The sequence below is a fragment of the Carcharodon carcharias genome, assembly GCF_017639515.1.
Source record: "Carcharodon carcharias isolate sCarCar2 chromosome 36 unlocalized genomic scaffold, sCarCar2.pri SUPER_36_unloc_1, whole genome shotgun sequence".
NCBI lineage: Eukaryota > Metazoa > Chordata > Chondrichthyes > Lamniformes > Lamnidae > Carcharodon > Carcharodon carcharias.
In genome coordinates, this window is record NW_024470726.1 from 330,315 (window position 1) to 354,303 (window position 23,989).

The window sequence follows — 23,989 nt, forward strand, 5'->3', positions numbered from 1 at the left end:
TCCCTCCCTCTCCCCCTCTCCTCTCTCCTCTCTCCTCCCTCCTCACCCCCTCTCTCCTCTCCCCCTCTATCCTCTCTCCCTCTCTCCTCTCTCCTCTCTCCTCTCGTCCTCTCCCCCTCTCTCCTGGAATTGAAAAGCGAGTCTCAGTGATGGTGACCATGGTAACCATCATGGATTGTTGTAAAAACCCATCTGGTTCACTATTGCCCCTTTAGGGAGGGAAATCTGCCCTCCTTACCCGTTCTGGCCCTACACGTGACTCCAGACCCCACGGCCACGTGGTCAACTCTTAACCGCCCCTCTGGCCCAGCAAGGATACTCAGTTCAAGGGGGCAATTAGGGACGGGCAACAAATGCTGGCCTAGCCAGCAACGCCCACATCCCATGAAAGAGATGATTGGCTGGATATTGTTAGTGACGGGCGGAAGTATTGGTGTGAGGTTACTTATCCTGGAATTGCAAAACGGCAAGAGACTGTTAAACGCTGATGTGCAGAGGGACTCGGGTCCCCCTCGCACACAGGGGTAGTGAACGATTGGGAATTCGAGTAGCACGCTCTCTGCTGCGAGAGGATTGGAGCACAGGGAATAGGGAAGTCTTGCTGCAAGTGTGCAGGGCTCTGGCGAGACCACACCCGCGACACTTCATACACGTTCCGGTCTCTGCGTCAGAGAGGGCACCATAATGGTTCCCTACACGGGAGTCCCAGGATAGCAGGGCCCTCCTGTGAGGAGGGATGGAGTGGAATGGGCCGATATTCTCCAGAGTTTCAGGAAGATGAGGGGCGACCTGATTGAAATATAAGAGACCCTGAGATCGGCAGGGGCTGGTTATCCTGCCCCTTGGCCAGGAGCAGGCTCATACTGCCTGTGGCCTGGCGGTATTATCGCTGGACTCGTACTCCAGGTACCCAGGGTAATGCTCTGGGGACCTGGGTTCGAATCCTGCCTTAGGCAGACAGTGAAATTTAAATTCAATTTAAACTCAATGAAAATTTGAATTCAACGAAAAAACTGTGGAATTAAAAGCCGATGACTCATGTCCATTGTCGTTAAAAACCCATCTGGTTCACACTAAATCCCCTTTAGGGAATGAAACCTACCGACCTTACCTGGTGACTTCAGACCCGCAAATAAGGCGGTTGACTCTTCAATGCCCCTCCGACATGGCCTAGAAACCCATTCAAGTTCTCGAGGGGCAATCGGGTTTGGGCAGTAAACGCTGGCCCAGCCAGCAGTGCCCACGTCCCTGTGAAACGCATAAAGGGCACTTGGCACGTCATAACATTCAAGGCTATGGGCCGAGCGCTGGTTCAGTGGGGTTGGGTTAGGTCGATAGGGTCGGGTGTTTCTCACGTGTTGGCGCAGGCTCGATGGGCTGAAGGGCCTCTCCTGCGCGGTGAGGTTCTAGTGACAAACGCCGGCATCTCTGCCTCGCTCTAACCCGCTGCCTTCCGCGTCCCTTCCACAGATATGGAGGTCGATCCCGAGACAGGGGAGCGGGCGTAACCCTTGGGAGAGGCGAGGCGACTGGTCGCTGTAGGCCCCGAGCAGATGCAGTGACGCCTCTCGAGTTGGCCACCCATGAACGTCTCCTTGGCCATGGCTGCCCTGTAACCAGCCCGTGACAATAGCAGGCAAAGTCCTTTGGACCTTGGTCTCTCCCTATTCTTCTGCAGCTGGTTGTCGCTATGTTGCTCCTCGCTGTGTAAATACATATTTCAGGGATGCACCCCCCCCAACCCCCACCCTCCCCCACCAAAAAAGTTTGTGTTTACTGTGGATAGGGTGGCCTTATTTACTCTTCCCAGCTGGAGCTCGATAAGCAAATAAGGTCGACGAGGTCGAGAATCTGAAACCACAGCACTGAGGCCAAGAATCTCACCTCCTCCGGAGCGCGCACTCTGTTTTATTTATGGAATCCTTTTCTTACACACGCCCCACACACACACACACACCAAAAAATAAATCCCCTTTCCCACGTTTGACTCCCCCCCCCCCCCCCTCGCCCAACAAAAAGGATTCACGCACAATTGGCAATGCGACAGTTGCTACGGCAATCCGGGCCTACACAAGTTGGCTGTGCCTCTCCCTCCGCGCACCCACCCCCCAACACCAATGTGAAGTTGATCAGCAGCTTGCCCTGTTGTTTGTGGTGGGGTGGGGTGGGGTGGTGGGTTGGTCAAGGGCCGAAGCCTGATGGTCAACTCCACGCCACGCAGGGTCAAAGGTCAGGGGAGGCCGAGGGGTGACCTAATTGAGGCGTACAAGAGGGAGGAAGGGGGGGGATCGCTAGAGTGGTCAGGAAGGCCTATTGCCTCCCTCCTCCACCCCTCCCCCCACCACCCCATCCCAAAACCGGGTGGAGAGGTCAAGGACCTGGGGCAGCACAGGTTTAAGGTGATTTGGTGGAAAGGTCAAAGGGGGACACGAGGAAGAACGTTTTTAACCCAGAGGGTGGCGGGTGTCCGGAATCCACTGCCAGGGCTCGGTGGTGGAGGCAGAAACCCTCGACTCGTTTACAAAGGGACCAGCGTCTGCGCCCCCCCCCCCCCCCCCGCCGACGGAAGCGCTGTAACCTGCAAGGCTACGGAGACAGGTGCTGGAGGGTGGGATTAGAATGGGTGGCTAGTTTATCTTATGGAAACCTTTTTTCCTTTCTCGGGCTGGCACAGACACGACGGGCTGAATGGCCTCTTTCTGTGCCATAACCTCTCTCAATGCCTAGACAGGAGGTCAGAAGTCAAGAGAAACTGACCCCCACCCCACCCACACAAAAATGTTGGCCAACGGGAGTTTGACCTTTAACCTTTCGAGTTAAAAATAAGTTGAATTCCGCCCCCCCCCCCGCCCCCCCAACCCGACCCCCCCATCTTTCGATTGCTGGCGAGTGTGGATCCGGTCCGGGTTAGGGTCCGCTTTGCAATGGGGGGGCCACCCCCTCGATCACAAGGGTGGAGGGGTCTCAAAAAAAATGGGGACTGGTTTTTTGGTGGTTGGGGGGGTGGGGTGTTGGGGGGGGGTGGGGGGGGTGGAGGGGGTAGGGGTAGTCAGCAGGCTGTTGGACTATGGCGGGCTTCACAGCTCATGATCCCCATCCAATCGAGACAGCGATTGGCACTTCGAATGCCGCCTGCTGCACCAACACCAACAACCCCTCCCCCACCCCCCCCCCCAAAAAGATGCTGAGGCCAACTGTGTAACAAGGACGGATGAATTGGCAGGTGCTGCTGCCCCTCCCCATGAATGAGGGGCAATTCCCTGCATTATCACATTTGCCCAGATCAGAAGCTGTCACCCCCGCTGAGCGCACCCCCCCTCCACCGTCTGCCCCCCACCCCCCCCCACACCCCCTCCTCCCCCGCCGTGGTTGTTTTACTCCCTCGTTTTCACATCAAGCTGGCCCCATTTGTGTAAAATATTTCCATGGAATGTGGAATAAAGTGTTCGAGCTGTGATACGCTGTTGTAAGGGGCTCCTGTTCTGACACGCTCCGGATTGCCCGCGCAGATGCTGCCTTTGAGCTATTTGACAGCCCCGCCCGCCCACCCGCAACCAGGGTGGGGTGGGGGGGGGCTATTCAGCTGCAGGAGCCCTCACGGCAAAGCCGACGCAGTCACAGGCAGAAGGCGCACGTTGGCAAGGGCCCTGGCTGCGGGCCTCATCTGTGTGCAGCAGTGGATGGGGAGAGGGGAGGGAGTCCGGGAGGGAGGGGAGTGAGTGAGTCCGGGAGGGAGGGAGGGAGCGAGTGAGTCATCCTTTTCCCTGCCGGCCTGAGGCTCCCTGACTCGGGTGGAGTTGTAGCCACCGTTTTGAAGAGAAGAGCAGAAGATGCTGGAGGACAAAATCCATCCCTCAACCAACATCACTTCAAATGGAAAAAAAATTCTCTCGCTCGCTGGCTGCTGCTTGTGGGAGCTTGCTGTGCACAACTTTCCTGCCAGCGGCGAGACTTCACTGGACCCCGAGTGCCGTTGAGACAGTTCCGCACAACCACAAAGTTGCAGTTATTTAAAAAACAAATCTTTTAATGAGGCACCAAAGTACGTCCAAACAGTTGGCAGGTTGAACATTAGGCTGTAAATTTGTGACTGAAATCGTCCTGGGACACTGCCCCCCCCAACCCCAGTCACCATCCTGCCCATCGGGGGTATCCTGCTGCCTGGTCACACTCTGGTTTTACATGTTCGGCACTAATTAACCAGTCTCCTCCTGAACAAATTCGGTTTTGTCCATTCCCTGAGAGGGCAAGTGTTAAATTGGCAACCTTACCCAGACAAAATGTCACGGCAATTTATCAACACACTAGGAATAAATTTCACCACTGCTACTGCCCTCCGGACCATTTCCAAGACAACTCCCTAGGACAGGTACAGCACAGGGTTAGATACAGAGTAAAGCTCCCTCTACACCCTCCCCATCAAACACTCCCAGGGCTGGTACAGCACGGGGTTAGATACAGAGTAAAGCTTCCTCTACACTGTCCCCATCAAACACTCCCAGGACAGGTACAGCACGGGGTTAGATACAGAGTAAAGCTCCCTCTACACTGTCCCCATCAAACACTCCCAGGACAGGTACAGCACGGGGTTAGATACAGAGTAAACTCCCTCTACTCTGACCCCATCAAACACTCCCAGGACAGGTACAGCACGGGGTTAGATACAGAGTAAACTCCCTCTACACTCTCCCTCTGAGGAGGAGATGTGCAGCTGGAATGTATAATATTTCAACGTTGTAAAATTCTGATGCACAAAAACCCAAACCCCAAATCCCACAGTTTAAATGTTGAAATGTTCCGGTGAGCAGGAGGAATTGTTCTGGCAAGGGGGCAGCAGGAAAGCATCCGGTGTTAAAGTGCGTTTTATCCGTCAGTGCCCCGGAGTCTAGTTGATTGGTTGGTAGCCGGAGGGCCCTCGCTTCCTGTGGTGCACGATGCAGACTGTCACCCCCCCAAACAGCAGCAACAGGACTGGCAGACCCAGGCTCACTGCCGTGATGGTAATGACCAGCACCGAGAACTCGTCCTCTGGGGCCTCTCCATATCCAATCAGGGCCGACCTGCGGGGGGGGGGGGGGGGAGGCCAGGTGAAAGGTCAAACATGGAGCAGCCAGCCACACCGTCAGCAAGTCCATCGACCGTCTCCCATACACTCTGCCCGGGGCTGGGGCATTACCAGCATCACCTCACTGGTGTGTCAGTCACAGGGAGAAGGGGCGCCGGTGGGGGGGACAGAGAGGGAGGGGGAGGGGAGGGAGAGGGAGGGGAGGGAGGGGGAGGGGAGGAGGGAGGAGAGGAGGGAGAGCAGAGGGAGGGAAAGAAAGAAAGAAAGGAGAGATGGAGAGATGAGGCGCTGATGGCTGCAAACCACAGGCTGACATCACCTCCTCCAAACCCATTCCCCCCCCCAGCTCCAGGACTGGGATTGGTTCCAGTCCAAAACATTTTTGGAAACCTCTAACCCGGCGCGTTGGGGGATGCTTTACACCTCACTCAGTCTGCTTGAAGCTCATCCTTTCCCCCTCTACACACCCCCCCAGACCACCCACCCCCCAGACCCCCCCAACCGCCCCCCAGACCACCCCCCCACCCCACCCGCCCCCCCAGACACCCCCCCCAAATCACCCCCCCAAGCCCACCCGCCCCCCAGACCCCCCCAACCGCCCCCCAGACCCCCCCCAACTCCCCCCCCCACCAACCGCCCCCCAGACCCACCCCCCAGCCCACCCGCCCCCCCAGACCCCCCCAACCGCCCCCCAGACCCCCCCCCCCAGCCCACCCACCCCCCAGACCACACCCCCAGCAGACACCCCCCCCAACCCCCCCCCCACCAACTGCCCCCCAGACCCACCCCCCAGACCCCCCCAACTGCCCCCCAGACCCCCCCCCAAACCACCCCCCCAAGCCCACCCGCCCCCCAGACCCCCCCAACCGCCCCCCAGACCCCCCCAACCGCCCCCCAGACCCCCCCCCAACTCCCCCCCCCACCAACCGCCCCCCAGACCCACCCCCCAGCCCACCCACCCCCCAGACCACCCCCCCAGCAGACACCCCCCCCAACTCCCCCCCCCACCAACCGCCCCCCAGACCCACCCCCCAGACCCCCCCAACTGCCCCCCAGACCCCCCCCCCAGCCCACCCACCCCCCAGACCACCCCCCCCAGCAGACACCCCCCCCAACTCCCCCCCCCACCAACCGCCCCCCAGACCCACCCCCCAGACCCCCCCAACTGCCCCCCAGACCCCCCCCCCAGCCCACCCACCCCCCAGACCACCCCCCCAGCAGACACCCCCCCCAACCCCCCCCCCCCACCAACCGCCCCCCAGACCCCCCCCCCAGCCCACCCACCCCCCAGACCACCCCCCCAGCAGACACCCCCCCCAACTCCCCCCCCCACCAACCGCCCCCCAGACCCACCCCCCAGACCCCCCAACCGCCCCCCAGACCCCCCCAACCGCCCCCCAGACACCCCCCCACCCCAGAACCCCCCCCCAACCGCCCCCCAGACCCCCCCCAACCCCCCACCAGACCCCACCCGCCCCCCAGACCCCCCCCCCCAACCGCCCCCCAGTCCAACCCGCGCCCCCCCTCTCCCTTCAGCCACCGCTCACCAGCTGATGTATCTGCTGGAGTTGTAGGAGTCCCCGCCAGGGCCCCCGAAGGAGACATTCATCACTGCAACACGGGTCCCCCCAGGCAGGCCGGCCCCGAAGAAGGCGTAGGCGACGCTGGAGGCCGGCAGGCTCTGGTTGCGGCCTAGCCTCAGGCTGTAGTGGCGGGCGGGCACCGAGTTGGCCAGCGAGGCCTGCGAGGAGGTGTAGGCGACCGGTTTCCACTGCAGGAAGCTGCCGGTCCCACTCTCGTTCCCCAGCAACGCCACCAGCTCGTCCATCTGACCGGAGAGAGGGGGCAAAGTTCAGAGTTCGTCCTTCCCATGCCAACGAACCCCCCCCTCCCAACCCCACACACCACAAAGCCAGGCCTCCGACCGAGAGCTGGTGAGTCCCGCCCGAGCATCGTGCTTGCTCACCAGGTCCAGGCCGCCAACCTCGGCGGAGGTGCCTTCTATTGGATGAGACGTTAAACCGAGGCCCCATCTGCTCTCCGAGGTGGGCGAGAAAGATCCCACGGCTATTGGAAGATTGGCCGGGATTGTAGGGGGGTGGGGGAGGTCCAGAGCAATACTTAACCCTCAACCATCATCACCGAAAACAAATTTGGGTCATTTTCATATTGTGGTATCATATTTCCTACTTGTGAGATCTTGCTGTGCACCAACCGGCCGCCTGCATTGCGGCAGCCCTCACGTTACATCAGCCGGGAGGAGCTCCGGGCAGTCCCGAGACCATGGAAGGCGCCAGCAAAGTTATCTTAATGACTCAGTCCCCCCCAAAATGTTCCACCCCACGGGGGCTGAATAAATTAATCCCCAACCGATTGGGAAAACAGGGTCCTGGGATTGCCACAGGGGTAGTTCAGGAGGCTCGCTGGGTGGGTGAGGGAGGGGGACACACGGAGCTTGGCGGGTGTTGCTATTCGTCCACCGGGATTCACCATTGCATCATACCCGTCGCCACATCCCTCCTCCCGCCAAGAGTTGGGAATAGGAGCCTCTGATGGATTGTTACCTGGAAAATGGTGGGCGTGTACTCGTCATCGATGGTGCGGCACAGGCTCAGCTCTCGCTGCACACCCTTTGCCTCCAGGACAATCAGCTCCAGGGCAAATCGGGATTGGTTCCCACGGGGCTCAATCCCTTCGATCACAAACTCCAGCTTTGTGCTGTTGGCCGTGTGCAGGAGGCGGGGGAGGGTAGAGTCACGGCCAGAGCCTTCAAAAGCAGCAATCTGGAAGATTCAAATGGACCACATGAAATCTACCTGCCTCTGGCATCAAACACTCCCAGGACAGGTACAGCATGGGGTTAGATACAGAGTAAAGCTCCCTCTACGCTGACCCCATCAAACACTCACAGGACAGGTACAGCACGGTGTTACATACAGAGTAAAGCTTCCTCTACACTGTCCCCATCAAACACTCCCAGGACAGATACAGCACGGGGTTAGATACAGAGTAAAGCTTCCTCTACACTGTCCCCATCAAACACTCCCAGGACAGGTACAGCACGGGGTTAGATACAGAGTAAAATGTCCTTTACACTGTTTCAAAGGTGGAACTTTACTGAGCTACAGTTACCCGGCAGCAGTGGTTGGCAGGGGGCCAGGGGTGCCAAGCTGGTGTCCGATTTCTGTGCCACACCTCACCATAAACACACGTACCCGGAATGTGAAGCTACCGTTGCCGAACAGGTGGCCGGTGGCGTTTCGGCCCCGGAGTTGGGCGGTCAGCTGGCTGCGGTTCAACGTGGCATTGACGTTGTCCCAGGTGAAGTCCTCGAGCTGGTAGGGCGGGTAGAAGCTGCTGGCTGGCACCTGGGACATATCGGCGGTGTCCATCATGTCATTGTACTCGAACACCTGACAGAGAGCAGGAGAAATAAACATAATATACAGGCTGAAACTTTTCTCCACACGACGTACATCCCTTTGCGCCCCCCACCCCAGCCCTGCTCCCGCTCCTCAATCCCATCGCAGGCCCAAGATGGTCTCAGCTCCTCATGGGAGCCAGCCACTGCAAGCAAGCCAGCCAGATATTTAGCACCGAGATGCAGAGGGATCTGGGTGTCCTAGTGCACCAATCACAAAAGATCAGTTTGCTGGTACAGCAAGTCATTAGGAAAGCTAATAGAATGTGATTGTTTATTGTGAGGGGAATTGAACATAAAAGTAGGGAGGTTAAGCTTCAGTTGTACAGGGCACTGGTGAGACCACATCTGGAGTATTGTGTACAGTACTGGTCTCCTTATTTAAGGAAGGATGTAAATACATTAGAAGCAGTTCAGAGAAGGTTTACCAGACTAACATCTGGAATGGGTGGGTTGTTTTATGAGGAAAGGCTGGACAGGCTGGGCTTGTATCTGCTGGAGTTTAGAAGAGTGAGAGGCAACTTGATTGAAACATATAAGATCCTGAGGGGTCTTGACAGGGTGGATGTGGGGAGGATGTTTGCCCTTGTGGGAGAATCTAGAACTGGGGAGATGGGGGGGGGTCACTGTTTAAAAATAAGGGGTCGTCCATTTAAGACAGAGATGAGGGGAAACTCTTTCTCTCTGAGGGTGGAGAGTCTTTGGAACTCTCTTCCTCAAAAGGTGGTGGAAGCAGAGTCTTTGAGTATTTTTTAAGGCCGAGGTGGAGAGATTCTTGATGAACAAGGGGGTGAAAGGTTATTGGGGGTTAGGCAGGAATGTGGGGTTGAGGTTACACTCAGGTCACTCATGATCTTATTGAATGGTGGAGCAGGCTCGAGGGGCCGAGTGGCCTCCTCCTGCTCCTAATTCATATGTTCACATTCCATTTAAGGGTAAAGGTAGGGGGTGCCGGGAGGGATTGCGGAGATAGTCTCAAGACTCGCCATGGGCCAGGGAGTGGGCGGGGGGGAGGGGGTGGAGCAGATCTCTCAGCTCCCCTAAGGCTGAACAGATTTCTAATCGGCTTCATTGAGCGAGGGGCATAGGGGCTGGAGGAGGTTACAGAGATAGGGAGGGGCATAGGGGCTGGAGGGGGTTACAGGGATAGGGAGGGATGTAGGGGCTGGAGGAGGTTACAGAGATAGGGAGGGATGTAGGGGCTGGAGGAGGTTACAGAGATAGGGAGGGGTTGTAGGGGCTGGAGGAGGTTACAGAGATAGGGAGTGGTGTGGGGGCTGGAGGAGGTTACAGAGATAGGGAGGGGTTTAGGGGCTGGAGGAGGTTACAGAGATAGGGAGTGGTGTGGGGGCTGGAGGAGGTTACAGAGATAGGGAGGGGTTTAGGGGCTGGAGGAGGTTACAGAGATAGGGAGTGGTGTGGGGGCTGGAGGAGGTTACAGAGATAGGGAGGGGTTTAGGGGCTGGAGGAGGTTACAGAGATAGGGAGTGGTGTGGGGGCTGGAGGAGGTTACAGAGATAGGGAGGGGTTGTAGGGGCTGGAGGAGGTTACAGAGATAGGGAGTGGTGTGGGGGCTGGAGGAGGTTACAGAGATAGGGAGGGGTTTAGGGGCTGGAGGAGGTTACAGAGATAGGGAGTGGTGTGGGGGCTGGAGGAGGTTACAGAGATAGGGAGGGGTTTAGGGGCTGGAGGAGGTTACAGAGATAGGGAGTGGTGTGGGGGCTGGAGGAGGTTACAGAGATAGGGAGGGGTTTAGGGGCTGGAGGAGGTTACAGAGATAGGGAGTGGTGTGGGGGCTGGAGGAGGTTACAGAGATAGGGAGGGGTTTAGGGGCTGGAGGAGGTTACAGAGATAGGGAGGGGTTTAGGGGCTGGAGGAGGTTACAGAGATAGGGAGGGGTGTAGGGGCTGGAGGAGGTTACAGAGATAGGGAGGGGTGTTGGGGCTGGAGGAGGTTACAGAGATAGGGAGGGGCATAGGGGCTGGAGGAGGTTACAGAGATAGGGAAGGGTGTAGGGGCTGAAGGAGGTTACAGAGATAGGGAGGGGTTTAGGGGCTGGAGGAGGTTACAGAGATAGGGAGGGGTGTAGGGGCTGGAGGAGGTTACAGAGATAGGGAGGGGTGTAGGGGCTGGAGGAGGTTACAGAGATAGGGAGGGGTGTAGGGGCTGGAGGAGGTTACAGAGATAGGGAGGGGTGTAGGGGCGGGAGGAGGTTACAGAGATAGGGAGGGGTGTAGGGGCGGGAGGAGGTTACAGAGATAGGGAGGGGTGTAGGGGCTGGAGGAGGTTACAGAGATAGGGAGGGGTGTAGGGACTGGAGGAGGTTACAGAGATAGGGAGGGGTGTAAGGGCTGGAGGAGGTTACAGAGATAGGGAGGGGTGTAAGGGCTGGAGGAGGTTACAGAGACAGGGAGGGGTGTAAGAGCTGGAGGAGGCTACAGAGACAAGGAGGGGTGTAGGGGTTGGAGGAGGTTACAGAGATAGGGAGGGGCATAGGGGCTGGAGGAGGTTACAGATATAGGGAGGGGCATAGGGGCTGGAGGAGGTTACAGAGATAGGGAGGGGCATAGGGGCTGGAGGAGGTTACAGAGATAGGGAGGGGCATAGGAGCTGGAGGAGGTTACAGAGATAGGGAGGGGTGTAGGGGCTGGAGGAGGTTACAGAGATAGGGAGGGGTGTAGGGGCTGGAGGAGTTTACTAGACTGGGCAGGGCCCACCATAGTTGAATATCTTGCCTTGAGAACACACGAAGAAGCAGCACCGAGCGAGTCTGGAAATGATGGCCTCGGTTTCTAAGTCTCTGGCTGACAACCTTTCAGGCCTTATTTACAAACGGTGCCAAACCTTCCTCGATCGCTGAGCTAAATTTAGATTCTAATCTCCCCAGACGGCGATTGGGAGGGTCCTGAAAAAAGTTGGTCAACAGGAGCCTGATAACTGAACGAATATCAGCTTTGCCGATGCAATGAGATGGAATGGGGCTTTCTCCCCGCATGGAGTCTCAGCACAGACACAGTTTGACAGGGTAAACAGGGCCATCAAAATACCACAAATCCCCAGTAACCTTTGAACTCAAACCAATCTCATTTTGGCTCATTCAAAAAGACGCTAAGTGAGGGCTCGGGGTCAGCGATGCAGGAGGGCCGCAGGCATCTTGTAGATGAGATGTTAAACCGATGGAATCGTCTGCCCTCTCAAGTGGGTATGAAGGATCCACCTCTGTTCATTTGCAAGAAGAATGAGGGTGGGGGATAAGAATGGGGTGTTCCCCCCCCCCCATCACCCCCACAGTGCCCTGGGGCCCAATATTCATTGCTGCGATTGTGGGAGCTTGCTGTGCGCAAATTGGCTAACCTCCTCCAGCCCCCTACACCCCTCCCTATCTCTGTAACCTCCCCCAGCCCCTACACCCCTCCCTATCTCTAACCTCCTCCAGCCCCTACACCCCTCCCTATCTCTAACCTCCTCCAGCCCCTACACCCCTCCCTATCTCTGTAACCTCCTCCAGCCCCTAAACCCCTCCCTATCTCTGTCACCTCCTCCAGCCCCTACACCCCTCCCTATCTCTGTAACCTCCTCCAGCCCCTACACCCCTCCCTATCTCTGTAACCTCCTCCAGCCCCTACACCCCTCCCTATCTCTGTAACCTCCTCCAGCCCCTACACCCCTCCCTATCTCTGTAACCTCCTCCAGCCCCTACACCCCTCCCTATCTCTGTAACCTCCTCCAGCCCCTATACCCCTCCCTATCTCTGTTAACCTCCTCCAGCCCCTACACCCCTCCCTATCTCTGTAACCTCCTCCAGCCCCTACACCCCTCCCTATCTCTGTAACCTCCTCCAGCTCCTACACCCCTCCCTATCTCTGTAACCTCCTCCAGCCCCCTACACCCCTCCCTATCTCTGTAATGGTGACTGCAACTTCGGTGTTGAGCGCCTCCCCCTTCTCTCTCTCTCTCTCTCTCTCACTCGAGGCGCTCGCTACTCACGCGGGAGAAGATAATGGCGGTGTAGTAGACGACTGCAGAGGCGGGCTCGATACGCACAGCGGTGGACGGGTCCTGGAGTCCCAGCCGGGTCCAGTTGATGTGCAGGGAGCTGTTGGGGCTGCTGGTGTACACCATGAACACACTGGGGGCCCCCAGTGTGCCCCACAGGTAGTGGATGGTGTCATTGGCGCCGACTGCTCGCACATGGAGAATGTTCGGAGCAGCAGCGGAGGGATTGATCTCTGAGCTGTTCCTTCCGGGATTATACTCGAAGAAAACCTGGGAGAGAGACACACACACACAAGTCCATGAGCGGCTACACTTTGTCCAGTCATCAAACACCTCCAAGTTATTTCGGGGTGGGGGGGGGGGGCGCAGAGAGTGTTGGTCAAACAGAATTCCTCTCCGAGTTATGCAAGGAGTTTTCAGAACAGGGGCTAAATGCTTGGTCAATGATTGAGGTTTTAAGGTGCGTTTTAAAGGGGTGGGGGGGGGGGGTGAATAGGGAGAGAAGAGAGAGGAGGGGGGATCAGAGAGGTTTAGGGAGGGAACTCCAGACCTCAGGACCGCCCAGGCAGCTGAAGGCACGGCCGCCAATGGTGGAGCGACGGGAATCGGGGGACGGGCAAGAGGCCAGAATTGGAGGAGGAGGAGGTTACAGAGATAGGGAGGGGTGTAGGGGCTGGAGGAGGTTACAGAGATAGGGAGGGGTGCAGGGGCTGGAGGAGGTTACAGAGATAGGGAGGGGTGCAGGGGCTGGAGGAGGTTACAGAGATAGGGAGGGGAGTAGGGGCTGGAGGAGGTTACAGAGATAGGGAGGGGAGTAGGGGCTGGAGGAGGTTACAGAGATAGGGAGGGGAGTAGGGGCTGGAGGAGGTTACAGAGATAGGGAGGGGAGTAGGGGCTGGAGGAGGTTACAGAGATAGGGAGGGGAGTAGGGGCTGGAGGAGGTTACAGAGATAGGGAGGGGTGTAGGGGCTGGAGGAGGTTACAGAGATAGGGAGGGGAGTAGGGGCTGGAGGAGGTTACAGAGATAGGGAGGGGGTGTAGGGGCTGGAGGAGGTTACAGAGATAGGGAGGGGAGTAGGGGCTGGAGGAGGTTACAGAGATAGGGAGGGGGTGTAGGGGCTGGAGGAGGTTACAGAGATAGGGGTGTAGGGGCTGGAGGAGGTTACAGAGATTGAAGACAAGGATATGAATTTTAGAGGTGAGGTGCTGTGGGATCAGCAGCCAGTATGGGTCATTGAGCCTAGGGTGAGGGACAAACAGGGCATCTTGTGAACGAGGATGTCCAGCAGTGTTCAGCACCGAGGGAACCAACAGGAACGTGTCCCCATGCGGTTCTGCACAGAGCCAGCCCCGCCCCTCCAAGGCGCCTATTCACCCTCCAGTATCTCAGCCGGTGTGGCGTTGACGGGCTATTCGACCACACGGGGCATCATAGCCTCCGTGCAGAAATCCCCCTCTTCGCCCTTCGACTAGCCGCTCAAGGTCAAACGTATGCCAAGTCCGAGTGCCCGACCCGTCTGACCATGTTATGGACGCACCTTCATTGGCCTATCATGTCCTCGAAGAGGATTCACCCCCCCAGCCCCCACCCCAGCTTCGGGCTGGGAGACCACACGAGCTTGTGTACAACCAGAGGGACTGGAAAAGCAGCTGAAGCAGCCTCAGCCCTGGGCATCTTTCACAACGTTGTACAGAGGGGGAAGTGTGCGAGCAGCAGTTGGCAGGGGGGAGGGGACGGACTCTGTGGTCAGGACTGAGGGCCCTGAGCAGTTAAACTTACCCCAGCCCAAACTCCTCGGGGTGGTCACCGAGCCGGCTGTTCCTCACTCGTCGCCCTCGCCAGAACTTCCTCATTCCAGGTCCCAACAACGCCGGAAACACAGGACCTCACGGGCGTGGGAGGAGTCCACTCGGCCCATCGCCTGGCGTCCACCCTCTGAACAACCTCCCCTTCCCCCACACCCTTTACACCCCCAGAACCATTGTTTTCAAACAGTCACCGGCTCGCTCAACACCCCCTCACTCTGAGCTGCAGCCAGCTTGTGTGCACAGGATGCTGGGGATGGGAGTGTTCTTCAGCCCATCAAGCCCCTGCTAGCTCTCTTTAAGATAAATATTTGAACACCCCCCCCCCCCCTCCATTTACCCGACAGCCGCTCCGGTGTCATTTTGAGGGCGATTAAATCTCTCTGCCCCAACATGACACAGATTTGGCTTTCATTCTGAGAATAAGGGGTAGGTCTTTTGGAAAAGCAATGGGAGGGGGTATCCCCCCCCGAAGTTCCGGGAAAGGGGTCCCTGCGCTGGCCCTCAGCTTCTCCCCCTACCCTGGAAGTGGAGGGGGCCAGGTTAGGAGAGGGCAGAGTCACCTCCCCACCCCCGATGCCCTCGCCACTCTCAAACCGACCCTTGGCACATCAGGAGGGAGACACGCACCACAGCGAGGGTGGTAACGTCAGCAGTGTGGGGGGTAATGGGAAGGGAGGGCCAAAAAAAAAAAAATCCCACAGCCACTATTCTGAAGACCAGGGGGCAGGGGGCTCTCCCCACTGTCATGAACCAACATTTATTCCTTGGGTAACATCATACAAAAAAAAGGAACAATTGGGGTCATGTCATGCTCAGCACAGGCTTGAGGACATCAGACATTATGGATTGAAAAAAAGGAGATCAGAACAGGAGGCGGCCATTCGGCCCATCGAGCCTGCTCCCCCATTCATGCCCGCTCATTTACCTCAGCACTACTTTCCCCGCATTATCCCCCTCGATGTCATCTGCCTCCAACGATTTTTGTCTTGAACACGCTCAGTGATTGAGCCTCCACAGCTCTGGGGGGGGAGGGGGGGGTAGAGAATTCCAAAGATGCACCACCCTCTGAGTGAAGAAATTCCTCCTCATCTCAGTCATCAATGTGCTGCCCCCTTATCCTGAGACTGTGTCCCCTGGTTCTAGACTCACCAGCCAGGGGAAACATCTTATCTGCATCCACCCTGTAAGAATTGATTGTTTTATTCATTTATGGGATGTGGGTGTAGTTGGCTAGGCCAGCATTTATAGCCCGTCCCTAATTGCCCCCTTGAGAAGGTGGTGGTGGAGCCGCCTTCTTGAGCCGCTGCGGCCCCTGTGGTGTAGGTACACCCACCGTGCTGTTAGGGAGGGAGTTCCAGGATTTTGACCCAGCGACAGTGAAGGAACGGCCGATATATTTCCAAGTCAGGATGGTGAGGGGCTCGGAGGGGAACCTGCAGGCGGTGGGTGTTCCCCATGCGTCTGCTGCCCTTGTCCTTCTAGAAATTTCAACGAGATCACCTCTCATTCTTCAAAACTCTGGAGAATACAGGCCCAGTTTCCCCCAAATCTCTCCTCATAATACAATCCCACCATCCCAGTCTGGTGAACCATCGTTGACTAAGATCATAGCTTGCGGAAGTGACCACAGCCTCAGAAGGTGCCTTGTTAGGGGATTGTGTGCATGTGCGAGCGTGCATGCGTGTGCATGTATATATGTATACACATACACATATATTAATATTAAAGGAGAACACAGTTAGAATTTGCTGAACATACTTAAATCTCCAGACAGCCATTGATGCTAAACTCATTAACAGTTGAGGAAAACCAGATGGACATTGTACAGCCCCGAAAGCCAAGCTGGAGATAAAGTGCAACATAAATTAGATTAAGTGTGCTCCTCTCTCAGACAAGGGAAGGGACAAAATGATTTTAGCTTAGATATGGGAAGATGAACAATGGACAAAGAGGGAGCTTTAATGAAACACAAACAGTCTTGAGTTGTGAGAACCAAGGTCTTTGTGTACGTGTTTTAACTTTGATGGGATAATATAATTATGTATACATCCTTTAGAATAATTGGTTAGCAAAATCACATGTTTATGTACTCAATAGGATAGACTTAGTATGGAACCGGTGTGTCGGTTACCAATTGTATGTATTCAAATGTACTCAAATGTGTTGAAAAAGTACAAAAGTAGTGAAATGTAATCAATCAGGGAGCTGGGTCTTCATTCTTAGGAATGATTGCGGCTCCCTTGCTTATGCTTGATTTAAACCGGTTAAAAGGAAGCCTGAGTTTCGTGTGGTCATTGCGGGATCGGAGTGTGTAACATCTCCTCTTCAGGCTGCAACTTAACCCATGACTATGGACATTTAAACTAGGGCCAGTACTCATTCAGCTTTGTTGTCAATACTCAATCAAACATGGACCAGAATATGGGAACTCTGCAGTTACTTGAGCTGGCATTTGTGGAATATGAAATCTCTAGCATGTTGGTCTCCAAGTGCCATAGTGAACAAAATACACTATTTGCGCTCAAGTTAGAGTGAATGACCATTATCAACCACTATTGTATCACGGTGGTCTGGACTGCAGAAGTATTAACCCTGCAGTCACGTGAATGAAACTAGCTTTCAGGGACTGAAACTAGCTTTCAGGGACTGCTGTATAATAAACCTAGGACAAAGCAAATTGGTGTGCGTGCATATGAAACATCTGATGAGTGCAACTCCAACAACACTCAAGATGCTCGACACCATCCGGGACAAAGCAGCCCCGCTTGATTGGCACCCCATCCACCACCTTAAACATTCACTCCCTCCACCACCGACGCACAGTAGCAGCAGTGTGTGTACCATCTACAAGATGCACTGCAGCAACTCACCAAGGCTCCTTCGACAGCACCTTCCAAACCCATGACCTCTACCATCTAGAAGGACAAGGGCAGCAGACACAAGGGAACACCACCACCTGGAAGATCCCCTCCAAGTCACACACCATCCCAATTTGGAACTATATCAGCCGTTCCTTCATTGTCAAAATCCTGGAACTCCCTCTGACACCACAGGGAGTGCAGTGGTTGAAGGTGGCAGCTCACCACTTTCTCGAGGGGCAATTAGGGACGGGCAATAAAAATTGCTGTCCTGGCCAGCGGTGCCCATGTTCCATGAAAACACAGCTGAAGATCCTTCCAACTTCCACCCGAGAACCAACCTCCGGGCTATTTGTCTACAAGGGGCTTCACAGCTTCACGAGAATCCCTTGTTTCGAGAAGACCTTCACTCCAATTAAACCAAGACAACATGAAGCTAGCACTGATGTAAAGACTGATTTATAAATTCCAGTTTTATAATTACGGCTTTAACTCCATCTGCATCTAATCACTGTGTGCGAGCTGGTGCCGGCGAGACCAGCGACTACACTCAGGGTAAGCAACGTGACAATAAATCGCTTCCTTTACTTTTAAACATCACCAGAAAGGCTTGCTGCTGGATTACAGACTGGAAGGAAACACACAAGGACTGCTACGGACTAGGACTCATCATGTTGCCCACCCCCCCCCCCCCCCCGTGGGAGCTTGCTGTGCATAAACTGGTTGCCCCGTTTCCTACATCACCCCAGCGCCCACCCTTCCGGAGTGCTTCATTGGCGCTTTGGGACGTCCGAAATTCAAGAAAGGCGCTAGAGAAAGGCAGCACTTTTGCTGCTTCCATATCAGGTGCACTCTTGAGTTACACAAGGAGATTTCAACACAGGGGGTCCAAATGCTTGAGGGTTTTAAAAGGGCATCTTAGCGAGGGGGGAGGGAGAGAGAGAGAGAGGCGGAGAGGATTAGGGAGGGAAGGGAATTCCAGAGCTCAGGGCCCCAGGCAGCTGAAGGCACAGCAAGCTCCCAAGAGTGCAGACTAAAGCACCTTCCACACCCTGAGGAAAGCCACTTCCATTTTAGATACGACCAAAGGTAGGAAAACATGTTGGCCAATTTACACACACGCAGGGGATGGGCCGAATGGCCAGCCTCCTCCCATACTGAAACCATGCCTGGGCTGAACCTCCCTCTTTCTAACAGCTCCCCCAAGAACAGGAGGCGGGGGGGGGGGGGGGGGGGTTAAGTCCAAGAGGGATAACGAGGCGGGGCTGCTGTGAGATAAATGATTCCTTTATCTACCCCCCCCCCCCCTCCTCCCTCCCTTAAATCGCCTCGAGATTCCCCTCCCCCCCTCCTTTTACCTGTCTGCGGTACGAGCCGCCCCAGGTCACTCCCGGACACAATGTAGCGAAGCAACTGCAACAGAGCAACAATGTAACCGACACAGCCATGCTTGTTACACCAGAGCGGATCACCTGACCCGGATCAGCTGACTCCCTCTTAAAGGCGCAAGCCCTCTTAAAGGCGCAGGCAAACCCCCCCACCCCAACCACCTACCATTGAGTACATGGGTCATTGTGAGACTGGGGTAGATGCTGAGAGGCTGCTCCCCTCCCATAATACCCCCCACCCCCTCCCCAACCTGCACCACCAACTTGGCAGGCCGAATTTAGACGACGGAATTGACCACTTCAGGATAAGCCAGCAACCACTTTGGACTAAAGTCTGAAGTGGATGGCTGCGACCGTACGAACATATGAATCAGGAGCAGGAGTGAGGCCATTCGGCCCCTCGAGCCTGCTCCGCCATTCAATAAGATCGTGGCTGACCTGGTTGTAACCTCAACCCCAAGTTCCCGCCTTACCCCCCCCCCCCCCCCCACCCAATAACATTTCACCCCCTTGCTTATCGGATATCTATCCACCTCTGCTTTAAAAATGCATAAAGATCCTGCTTCCACCGCCTTTTTGGGAAGAGAGTTCCAAAGACTCACAACCCTCAGAGAGAAAATATTTCTCCTCAGCTCAGTTTTAAATGGGTGACCACTTATTCTTAAACAGTGGCCCCTAGTTCTAGATTCTCCCACAAGAGGAAACATCCTCCCCACACCCACCCTTCAGGATCTTAAATGTTTTAATCAAGTCGCCTCTTATTCTGCTAATCTCCAGCGATACAAGACCAGCCTGTCCAACCTTTCCCCATAAAACAACCCGTCCATTCCAGGTGTTAGACTGTTAAATCTTCCAGCTAGGATTTGGAATGCACTGCCTGAGAGTGAGGTGGAGACAGGGTCAATTGGGTGGTTAGGGTCTGGAATGCACTGTCAGAGTGTGTGGTGGAGACAGGGTTAATCAAGTGGTCAGGGTCTGGAATGCGCTGTCTGAGAGTGTGGTGGAGACAGGGTCAATCAAGTGGTTAGGGTCTGGAATGCACTATCTGAGAATGTGGTGGAGACAGGGTCAATCGAGTGGTTAGGGTCTGGAATGTACTGCCTGAGTGTGTGGTGGAGACAGGGTCAATCGAGTGGTCAGGGTCTGGAATGCGCTGTCTGAGAGTGTGGTGGAGACAGGGTCAATCGAGTGGTTAGGGTCTGGAATGCACTGTCTGAAAGTGCGATGGAGACAGGGTCAATTGAGTGGTTAAGTTCTGGAATGCACTGCCTGAGAGCGAGGTGGAGACAGGGTCAATCGAGTGGTTAGGGTCTGGAATGCACTGTCTGAAAGAGCGATGGAGACAGGGTCAATCGAGTGGTTAAGTTCTGGAATGCACTGCCTGAGAGCGAGGGGGAGACAGGGTCAATCGAGCGGTTAGGGTCTGGAATGCACTGTCTGAGAGTGTGGTGGAGACAGGGTCAATCGAGCGGTTAGGGTCTGGAATGCACTGTCTGAGAGTGTGGTGGAGACAGGGTCAATCGAGTGGTTAGGGTCTAGAATGCGCTGTCTGAGAGTGTGTGGGAGACAGGGTCAATCGAGTGGTTAGGGTCTGGAATGCACTGTCTGAAAGTGCGATGGAGACAGGGTCAATTGAGTGGTTAAGTTCTGGAATGCACTGCCTGAGAGCGAGGTGGAGACAGGGTCAATCGAGTGGTTAGGGTCTGGAATGCACTGTCTGAAAGAGCGATGGAGACAGGGTCAATCGAGTGGTTAAGTTCTGGAATGCACTGCCTGAGAGCGAGGGGGAGACAGGGTCAATCGAGCGGTTAGGGTCTGGAATGCACTGTCTGAGAGTGTGGTGGAGACAGGGTCAATCGAGCGGTTAGGGTCTGGAATGCACTGTCTGAGAGTGTGGTGGAGACAGGGTCAATCGAGTGGTTAGGGTCTAGAATGCGCTGTCTGAGAGTGTGTGGGAGACAGGGTCAATCGAGTGGTTAGGGTCTGGAATGCACTGTCTGAAAGTGCGATGGAGACAGGGTCAATTGAGTGGTTAAGTTCTGGAATGCACTGCCTGAGAGCGAGGTGGAGACAGGGTCAATCGAGTGGTTAGGGTCTGGAATGCACTGTCTGAAAGAGCGATGGAGACAGGGTCAATCGAGTGGTTAAGTTCTGGAATGCACTGCCTGAGAGCGAGGGGGAGACAGGGTCAATCGAGCGGTTAGGGTCTGGAATGCACTGTCTGAGAGTGTGGTGGAGACAGGGTCAATCGAGTGGTTAGGTCCTGGAATGCACTGTCTGAGAGTGAGGTGGCGACAGGGTCAATCGAGTGGTTAGGGTCTGGAATGCACTGAGATTGTGGTGGAGACAGGGTCAATTGATCTATTCAAAATGCAATTATGACTGTTGTTGGAAAAGGAAGAATGTGCAGGGGTTGCTCTGGTTGAAAAATGAGTCACGCAGCCTAATCCCACTTTCCAGCATTCAGTCCAGAGCCCTGCAGGTTCCAGCACTTGAGTTGCATATCCAGACAGCTTTTAAATGAGTTGAGTGTTTCTGCCTCTACTGCCCTTTCAGTCAATGAGTTCCAGACCCCCACCACCCTCTGGGTGCAAATAATTTTTCCTCATCTCCCCTCTAATCTTTTTACCAATCTACCAGTCAGCTTAACCCCCTAGTCACTGACCTCTCTGCTAAGATAAAGAGTTGCTTCCCATCCACTCTGTACAGGCCCTTCACAATGTTGTACATCTGTGTTCAAAGAGGCTTGGATGTGCTTGAACAAGCAATGCAGAAAGTTAGCATGCAGGTGCAGCAAGTGATTAGGAAGGCAAATGGTAGGGGATTTTCGCAAGGGAATTGGAGTGCAAGAGTAAAGAAGCCTTGCTGCAGTTGTATAGGATTTTGGTGAGACCACATCTGGAACAGTGTGTGCAGTTTTGGTCTCCACATTTAAGAAAGGATATATGTGTATTGGAGGCGTTACAGTGAAGGTTCACTAGATTGGTCCCTTGGATGAGGGGGTTGTACTATGATGAGAGGCTGAGTAAATTCGACTTATATTCTCTGGAGTTTAGAAGAATGAGAGGTGATTTAATTGAAACCTACAAGATTCTGAAGGGCCAAGACCAAAAACAGAATTACCTGGAAAAACTCAGCAGGTCTGGCAGCATCGGTGAAGAAAAGAATTGATGTTTCGAGTCCTCATGACCCTTCAACAGAACTAGGTGAATCCAGGGAAGGGGTGAAATATAAGCTGGTTTAAGGTGTGGGTTGAGGGGTGGGGGGGGGAGAAGGGAGAAGTGGAGGGGGGGTGTGGTTGTAGGGACGAACAAGCAGTGAAAGAAGCAGATCATCAAAAGATGTCACAGACAACAGAACAAAAGAACACAGAGGTGTTAAAGTTGGTGATATTATCTAAACGAATGTGCTAATTAAGAATGGCTGGTAGGGCACTCAAGGTATAGCTCAAGCGGGGGTGGGGGGAGCATAAAAGATTTAAAAATATTTAAAAATAATGGAAATAGGTGGGAAAAGAAAAATCTATATAATTTATTGGAAAAAACAAAAGGGTGAAGAAACAGAAAGGGGGTGGGGATGGAGGAGGGAGTTCAAGACTTTTCTAGTTCTGTTGAAGGGTCATGAGGACTTGAAATGTCAACTCTTTTCTTCTCCACCGATGCTGCCAGATCTGCTGAGTTTTTCCAGGTAATTCTGTTTTTGTTTTGGATTTCCAGCATCTGCAGTTTTTTTGTTTTTAAGATTCTGAAGGGGTTTGACAGGGTGGACGCTGAGAGATTGTTCCCGCTGGTTGGAGAATCTAAAACACAGGGGCACTGTCTCAGGATAAAGGGGCCGATCGTTTAGAACTGAGATGAGGAGAAATTACTTCACTCAAAGGGTTGTTAATCTTTAGAATTCTCTACCCGAGAGGGTTGTGGATGCTCCATTGTTGAATACATTTAAGGCTGGGGATAAACAGGTTTTTGGTCTCTTAGGGAATGAAGGGATGCGGGGGAGCAGGGGGAGAAAATGGACTTGAAGCCCAAGATCAGCCACGATCATACTAAATGGTGGAGCAGGCTCGATGGGCCAAATGGTTCACTTCTGCCTCCATTTCTTGTGTTCTTAACTAATGTGCTTGCCAAAGGACAGCATATTCCTACTTGCTGTGTCAAAACCCCTTATAATTCTGAATACCTCTATTCCGTCTCCCCTTAACCTTCTTTCTTGTAAAGAAACAATCCCAGTTTCTCCAACCTCTCCTCATCCCTGGTATCATCCTGGTATATTTAATCCGTACTCACCTTTGGGTCCTGGCATCCACATCCCATTGTGAATACTGCTGAAAAAAGAGACATGCCTTCGAAGCTTTCTGTCTTGTACTCATCAGGACAATTCATAAGAACACCAAGTTGTAAAAGGAACAACAATTTATACTGCATGAGAAGAGAGCACCGATTGGTTGGCAAGTGGACTCTGATTGGTAGAGGCATTGCCATGGAGGATTTATATTAGGTAAAATTTGACCGGAAGCGAATGCAATTCTAATTTCTTTTTAAATATAGCAAAATTCTTGAAACGCACTCCCCATATGCCTGACATGTATATCAGATCAACCTCGTGTGCAAAAAGCAGAACACTGCGGATGCTGGAAATGTGAAATACAGATGATGCTGGAAATGCTCAGCAGGTCAGGCAGCATCTATGGAGCAAGAAACAGAGTTAACATTTCAGGTTGATGACCTTTCATCAGAACTCGGAAAAGTTAGAGATGTAATACGTTTTGAGCAAGGGGTGGGTGTGACAAAGACAAAGGGAAGGTCTGTGATAGGTTTGAGATATTGGATGGCAGAAGTGTTATTCTTATGAGGCAAAATGGTGATGGGTTGAGAAAAGAAACAAAGGATGTGCCCAGAGCAGGTGAGTGATAAAAGGGGTGCGGGCATAGTTTACAGTCTGAACTTGTTGAACCCAGCATTATGTATGACCTGGCCAATCTCGGTAGGAGGGCCTACAAGCCACTCTGTTCTTGGGTAAGGAAGACCCAAATCATTATCTGACAGGAGACAGCAGCTGGAAAGTGTGCTCTGTGTCTAGTAGGAGGGTCAGCTTCAACTGTGATGCTTTCCACAGTCCAATATCTCAGACACCCACTTCAATGAATCACCTATGAAAAATGATCATTTAGCCAAGGTGCCAGAAAGGAAGTATTGCTAGTGCAATCATCCCCACCAGCACAGCAATGACTGGGGTAACCCGTGGAGAAAAAGATTCTGGACTGTGGGTTTGTCGCTGGGCTTACTAAATACAATCTACAGCACAGAAATAGGCCATTCAGCCCCTCTGCCCTGTGCTGGTGTTTCTGCTCCACTAGTCTTCTCCCAACACCACCCCCCTTCTAACCCCATCAACATATCCTTCTATTCCTTTCTCCCTCCTGAGTTTATCCAGCCTTCCAATTAAATAGATC

General features: G+C 54.3%; 1 protein-coding gene across 2 annotated transcripts; it reads right to left on the reverse strand.

Annotated features, from left to right (window-relative positions):
* Nucleotides 1-4,588: 4,588 nt before the first annotated feature.
* On the reverse strand, nucleotides 4,589-18,630 carry LOC121274364 (glycosylated lysosomal membrane protein). 2 transcript variants are annotated; one of them, XM_041181641.1, is made up of 6 exons: nucleotides 18,508-18,630; nucleotides 12,474-12,752; nucleotides 8,281-8,478; nucleotides 7,630-7,848; nucleotides 6,613-6,893; nucleotides 4,589-5,060 (listed from the first exon to the last, which is right to left on the reverse strand). In XM_041181641.1, the coding sequence occupies exons 1-6, from the start codon at nucleotides 18,595-18,597 to the stop codon at nucleotides 4,886-4,888; spliced, it is 1,242 nt and encodes a 413-aa protein (XP_041037575.1). In that variant the 5' UTR covers nucleotides 18,598-18,630; the 3' UTR covers nucleotides 4,589-4,885. The 2 variants fall into 2 exon arrangements, with proteins under 2 accessions (XP_041037575.1, XP_041037576.1); XM_041181642.1 differs by having other exon boundaries at nucleotides 5,053-5,189.
* Between the last annotated feature and the right edge of the window lie 5,359 nt (nucleotides 18,631-23,989).